Raw genomic sequence first — 7,202 nt, forward strand, 5'->3', positions numbered from 1 at the left:
AAGAACAAGGAAAAACTGTAAATTCCAAAAGAAACTGCAACAAGACCAAACGTCGCAGCCGGCCGGCACTGGAGCGTCCAAAATTGCCGGCTAACTATATACTACTAAACACAGGGCCGGCTAAGCAGCTCCACCCCTCTAGGCTGTAGTGTTCTTCTACTAAGTAGCAAGACAGGGCCGGCTAAGCAGCTCAACCAACCGAAAATGGAGCCACCAGCGAGGGATCGCAGCATGCTCCACCTCTGCTTCCTTCTTGCGTCCACCGCCACCCTCTCGGCTGCCGTTGCGGCTTCCCCTTACTCCTCTGCCTGCTCCTCCCTGCCACCGGCTCACGACCGCCACACGGACGGCGACGACGCCATTGCGCTCATCCGCTCCTTCCAAATCTCGGCTGGCCAGTTCTCAGGCGGCGCCCACGGCTTGTTTTCCCCCGACGATGACCCCTACGACCCCCGCCCGTTCCACTTCTTTCCACACCGCGCCTCCCGCACGGACGAACCCGCTCTCGTCCACCTCACCGCCACCTTGACCCTCATTGGCCCCCGCAGCTGGCGCAGCGGAGGCCGCCACCATTACAGCGAAGCCGCGTCCATCGCCTTCGTCCTCGACGGTTACCACTCCTCGGCCTCGCTCGAGCTCTGCATGGTCGGGACTGGCACCGAGCACGCCGCCGACGGTTCTCTCAAGTTGTACCCTGACGTCGTCCTCCGCCTCCACGTCCCCAGCCCTCCCAGCCTCGCCGACCCCTTCGTTTCGGGCAGCATGGAGGGCTCCTCCGACCTCGGGACCATCCGCCTCCTCGCGTACGCCGAGGGCGATCACTACAAGTACGACTCCGAGCGTGCGGCCTGCAGCCCCGGCGCATCGAGCCAGCCGGCCGGTGGCTCGCTCCGGGCGCTCGGCGGTGTCAACTCCGTGTGCGCCCACCTGAAAGAACAGCTCACGATCTCCTACAGGCTGGACCATGGTCGCGCCCCGTTTCCGCGGATGCGCGTCAACCAGATGCAGTGCGCCGCGGACGGCGCCGCCGTGCGCGCATACGCGGTGCTCTCCAACGACACCGAGCCGGACGAGAGTGGCAGCCGTCGACGCCGCTTCTTGGTCGGCGACGAGGCCTTGGTGGCTGACGGGCACTGGGACCAAGCTCAGCGCATGCTCTGCCTCAGGGCGTGCCGGGTTACGCTACGGGCGCCGCCGTCTGCTCCGGTGGTGGTGCGAGAGGTTGATTGCGGGATCGGGATGAGCTTCTGGTTCCCAGCAGTGTGGACGATGCGGGACCGGAGCGTGGTGGCCGGGATGCTCTGGAACTCCAGCCATGCCGATGCCGAAGCTGAACCGACCCACCGTGTGATAACAGCGTGGAGCATCGACGACCTGAGAAGCACCACCAACCTCTCTGACGTGAAATATAACTACAACGACAGGATGCTCGAGGAGGCCAAGAAGCATCATCGGGAGCTCAGCAAAGGGAAGAAGGTCAGGGGGTCGCACTCTTTCCCGGATTTCAACTCTGCTAACGCCGACTCCGAGTTTAGTTTCCACGGCCTGAACTTCGCGGGTGGACGGGCCTACCCAGTCACAATCGGCTCGGCGATGGTCGCCCGCAATATTCTGGCCGCCAACGATTTCTTCTCCGGGCACTGGGCGGTCCACGGGGGTACGCGCGCCGCCGCCGACGCCGCCGATGCCATCTCGCGGCGTGCAGCGGTTGACGACATGACGCAGACCCTGCTGAATGTCAGCTACGTCATACGCTACTCCTCTCCACGTGACAAGATCAGGGTACGTCCTGCCAATGCGGCCTCCTACTCAAACGACTACTCAGATAGCTTTGAGGAAAGAAAGATCATGGCAGAGGGAATTTATGATCGGAAGAGGGGCATCCTGTGCATGGTCGGCTGCCAGGAGCGCAACGGCCGCTCGACGGACTGCCAGGCGCTGGTAACGGTGCAGTTCGCTTCCCTTGATTCCAAGGCGCAGGCGCACGGAACTGGAGCCATCATCAGCCTCAGAGACAAGACCGATCGCCTCTTCTTCGACAAGATCAACTTCATCTTGCACGGGATGTACTCCAGGCAAGCGGCCATGGCTATATCGAGGATGGACATGGAGAGCATCATGCTGGTGGCCTCCACAACTCTGTCATGTGTCTTCACCATCCTCCAGATCCTCCACACCAAGAGGAACCCGAAGGTGGCTCCGGCGACATCGGTAACCATGCTCGCCGTGCTCAGCATGGGGTACCTTGCCCCTCTCGTGCTCAACTCAGAGGTCCTGTTCGCGAGCAGGAGGAGCCAGTACTATGATTCGTACCCCACGAGACGGAGGCTCGAGATAAACGAGGTCATGATGAGGGCACCTACACTGATCGCCTTCGTGCTACAGCTGCGCCTTCTTCAGCTGGCGTGGTCTGGCCGCCGCATATCCACCGTGTCGGAGAAGGCCGTTCTGTGGATATGCCTGCCGCTGTACATTCTCGGAGGAGTCGTGGCCGCGGTCGTCCATATGATCAAGGCACGCGCCGCCGCGCGTAGTGACCCATGGGCCATGAACATGGGGGGTGGGCCGGCGGCGATCTGGCAGGACCTTGTGTCGTATGCGGGGCTGATACAGGATGGTTTCCTGCTCCCGCAGGTCATCCTGAACGCATCCTTGGGAGGGGCCAGAGCTCGAGCAATCTCACCGTGGTTTTACATCGGGGGCACCATGATCCGCTTGATGCCTCATGTGTATGATGCAGTCAGGTCCCAGATCTACCAGCTGACCATGCGCTCCTCCAACCTATACGCGAGTCCCCGCGGCGACCTCTTTGGTGTGGCTTGGGACGTGGTTATACCGTGCGGGGCGGCCCTGCTGGCCTTGTTGTTGTTCTTGCAGCAGCGACTTCCACGCACCGAGTCGCTTCCGTCGCAGAGGAGGAGATTGGGTGGGTATGAGATGGCCTCTAACATTTAACATAAACCATGAGAGTTCGCCGCAAACAAAGGGTGCAGTTGTGGTTGATTGATAACATGTACTTTCTCTGTCCCAAAAACAATTAGTATAAAGTTGTGTTAAATCAATAACACTTATATTGAGATGGGTAGAGTATTATTGTTGGTTGAAAGAAAAGAATGTATCTTATGTATCATTGAAGGTTTCTACATTTGCATTTCAATATGAAATAGTACTTTTTTTTATTTTAAGAATACAAGGAATACACGCACATGCAGCCAGATGAAGAAGGAGACTGAAATAAGGGGGAGTAAATGACGGAGACTGAAATAACGATTTAATGTGACATCGTTCATCAAGAAACCATGGCAAAGCCAAGTCTCTGTGGTATCTCCTACAACTGGTATGATGCTAGCTAAGATTGTAATTACTCTTGCTTCCCAAAAGCACATCTGACCCCAAGGTGGTATGTATCCTATAAAAGTTGTCAAAATCATTAGTAGGAATATGATAACTTCGAGAGACCGAGCAAATTCCCTTGGACTGCTATAACTCGCATGATATGGACCATGAAAATTATGAAGCCAGTTAGCCACGTTCTGTGGTGGTCGTCGTCATCTTTGGTGTGAAACCGGACATCTTGGATATGTAAAATGGATTGTTTTCACGTGTGAAACTAATCACTTCAAATATATGACATAACTTTTCAAAGCAAAACAATCTTATGTTTTATGGAAGTGCTTTCAAAGATAACTGAAATATATTAAATAAACTGTAGTTCAAACATATCCATTTTTTAGTGAAACCGATGCTTTGAAATAAGTGAAATTAGTGCTTTTAAGCACTGTTCAAAAAACCGTCTGATTCAATGATTTATCGCTACTCGGCCGATTTTCACTATTTATCGTTTGTGCCAATTTATCGCTCTGACAAGCGATTTATCGGAAATCTACCGATAAATCGGGCCTATTCCTAGCATTATGTTTGGAAAAACTATGTTTATTTGTGTTTTGTGGACCTAGTTATACAATATGTACTATTGTTTTATTTTGTTTGTCATTATACGAGGATTCAAAGGCTAAGGATCAAGGTAACACTTCAGTCTAATGTATTTTTTTGTGTCGAATATAGCATATTTTAGTGTTGGGAGCCTAGGATTTGCAAAAAATAGTTGATTAATAGCAGATCGATAAAAATGATTAGTCGGCCAATTCCTGATTAATCTCTAATCCCCAGCTGGCCGAAACGCTAACGATAAGCGATATCCGCAACATTGCTTTTAAGTAAGTGAAATCAATGAAACATGTTTTAAATTTGAAGTTAAAGAAATCAGTTTTTCTGCATTGACTTAATAAAGTGTTCTTGAAATACGCAAAATAGTTTCTTCGAATGAGTGAAATGTGCCTTTTAAATTATTGAAATATACTGATTTTTGAAAGTGTGAAATTGTATTCATTGAAATGAGTGAAACATTAAAAACTAAAACTAGTTCAAATATATCCTTTATTACTTTTTCTGAAGATCTTCTCCCACCAAATTATATATTTTTTTTCAAAAACAGAGTTATGGTTCAAAAGATATGTGTCATCCAAATTTGAGTGAGGTATTTTGGAGGCCGAGCTCCATGGAGTCCTTTATTTTTGAAAAATTCAAATTCAAACTTTTGTGGTTCAAAAAATTCTATGAAAAATATGCATGTATGTAAGGATGTAACCCACGTGTGTGTAAAAAATCATGATGAAATACCTTGAGTTACGACATGTACAAAAAAAGACAAATTCATGGCCTGAGAGGATGAATAGTATCATGTGTTAAATATATTTGTTTCTTTTTGCACAACCCTCATTTCAATGTATTTTGAACCGAAAATCTACACACATGTGTGTTATGCCTGCATGTATATCTTTATTTTTTCAGAATTTTTTGAAATATACAAATTTGAATTTAGACGAATTTCATATTTGAATTTGGAGGCCTCACCGGAGGCCGAGCTCCAAAAGGGATTTCCGTCCAAATTTTTACTATCAAATTAAAAAGAAGTCATTTGCATGGGGGAAGAGAGAATACTTTAGAATGCATGTTGCGCTGCACATCCATGGTCTCTCTTGTAAAATAGTTAAACACTGATGGGGTCCACATCTGTATTTGTACGATTTGTCAGTCTTATCAGATGTATTCCTCAGGTATAGGAGAGAAAGTTGTTTTACAAGTTTATACTAGATCAGACTGCACGGATCTTGAGAAAACCGACAAACGGTGCATTGCCAACCGGTAGATACCGGTTCCGGTAAATTTACTTATTCGGCTTTGTGTTCCTCTCTTTGTAGGCCGCCCAGCCTCGTTGACGAAAAATGGTCTTAAAAATTTGCTGAAACGGACAAAAATGATTTTAAATTTGCTGCATTTATTTATGTCCGGCTTGTGTTCAAATCTTTGTGGGCCACCCGGCCTCAGTGTGCCGCGCAAAAGGCACAGTCTGCCTTTGTTTCGCTCTGTTTCTACGCAGATCCAGCCGGACTTGGACACGACGAGGATTCTGATTCCTCCATTATATACCTACTAAGCATGGCGGGGATCAGCCTAGCAAGAAGAGAGCTTGACTAGATGGCGGCGGCTCTCAAGAACATGACACCGCTGGCGGCGGCGGCTACGGAGTGCCGGCTCAGAGGGCAAGGGGCCGCCAAAATAACGACCAGCCCAGATGCCGGCCGCCCGTGCTCCGTCCGCATCCACGGCGACGTTGTCGTCAGCTACGTGCAGCGCGAGGTGGGGGGCTTCAAGGTGCCCAGGCTCGTGCACGAGGACCCGGCCCAGGCGTTCGACTAGGCGTTCCATCTCCACGACCCGGCCGCCTTCTTCCGGAGCTACTCGTCCTGCCACGAGACCCTCCACCGGATGCTCATGCAGACCCTCGTCGTCCGCGAGTTCGACCTGGCCGCCGACAACTGGGAACACGGGTTCCTGCCCCACGTCATGGCCGGGCTCATCGTTGGTAGGTGCCTGCGCGACATCGACCAGCACGGGAGCGTCGCCCGGGCGGTGCACTGCGACCTCGACATGTCCATCGACGTGTCAGTGATGGCCGTCTACAACGAGCCGAGGGCGTTGTTCCTCGCGTGCGAGGAGGCCGAGAGACGTGATTCAGGATCATGGTTGAGCCGAACCTATGGTTTATGTCGTACGATTTAACATCCTACTACATGTGGATCTGTGACATGCATGCTAATTGCATTTTTAATCAATCATGTATGGATCCTCATCAATAGACATGTATGTCAACTGCATTTTTTAATCAACCATGCATGGATTCTTATGAATAGTATCTAGAAATCAATTGTGTCGAGCTTAGGTTCGGCTGAACCATGGTTTCGTAAAACATTTTCGCGATGAGGTTGCAGCGGTGGCTCAGTGTGCCCAGGCTGTGGAGTGCTGCTGCTGCTGCATATGTATGGAGGATTTTGTGTCGGTTGTGGCGGCAGCCGACACCATGAGCCTGACGTGCTCTCATGCCTTCCACGCCCGGTGCCTCGTACCGTGGTTCTACAAGCCGGCGACGTGCCCAATGTGTCGCCACGATCTGTCCGGGTACCTCACTGCCGCCACCCACACCCCAGGGGGAGCTTTCTAGGTCTCCGTTCATGATCCTTGGTCCATTGTACGTCGTTGGAAGAACACCCACATGTGAAACCAAATCTTATCGCTTTCACAAGACAAAGAAGGCTCAAGATACTGATGCAGAGGCCGACATCAGTGTGTGTGCATCATTCGATGCAGAGGCCGAGGGCGTTTCACCTTTTTTTTCGAAACAAAAACAAGACAAAGGCTCAAGATATTGATGTAGCTTGCCTTACTGCCAAGTTCCTGCGTGTTGTGTGTTTTGCAACTGAAAATCTTCCAATCTCTGTCCTTCCTTGTGGAACCTGTAATGCTCTCTTCTCAAATGATGATGGATTACAAGAGAAACAAGTGATGTTGTATTCTTAATTTGTTATGCTTCCCCCTTCATTATTACATCTTTTGTTCCAAATTAATTAAATACTAGCTCTGTTCTAAATCAAACTTGTAAATATTTGATCAAGGCCTTCAACAAATATATCTTGATATCAACAATCATCGAACATATAGTTTTTTGGTTAATCTGAAAACACTAATTTGAAGTTATACATGTTGACATATTTTGTCTATAGGCTTTGTCAATTCTAAAGATTGACGTAGGACAGCTATTAATTCAACTGACTCAGTCCTAGATATGGACTCACCAAAGACTT

At 49.8% G+C, this 7,202-nt stretch overlaps 1 protein-coding gene across 1 annotated transcript; it reads left to right on the plus strand.

Moving 5' to 3' along the window:
* The first annotated feature begins 204 nt into the window (after positions 1 to 204).
* LOC119273169 lies at positions 205 to 2,955 on the plus strand. Its single transcript, XM_037554431.1, has one exon. The coding sequence runs from the start codon at positions 205 to 207 to the stop codon at positions 2,953 to 2,955; it is 2,751 nt and encodes a 916-aa protein (XP_037410328.1).
* The last annotated feature ends 4,247 nt before the right edge of the window (positions 2,956 to 7,202 follow it).

This window comes from Triticum dicoccoides, chromosome 3A (genome assembly GCF_002162155.2).
Source record: "Triticum dicoccoides isolate Atlit2015 ecotype Zavitan chromosome 3A, WEW_v2.0, whole genome shotgun sequence".
Lineage (NCBI taxonomy): Eukaryota > Viridiplantae > Streptophyta > Magnoliopsida > Poales > Poaceae > Triticum > Triticum dicoccoides.

What these genes read in the sequence shown, in the direction of transcription:
- LOC119273169 (XM_037554431.1), top strand. Translation starts at nt 205, where the DNA reads ATGGAGCCACCAGCGAGGGATCGCAGCATGCTCCACCTCTGCTTCCTT.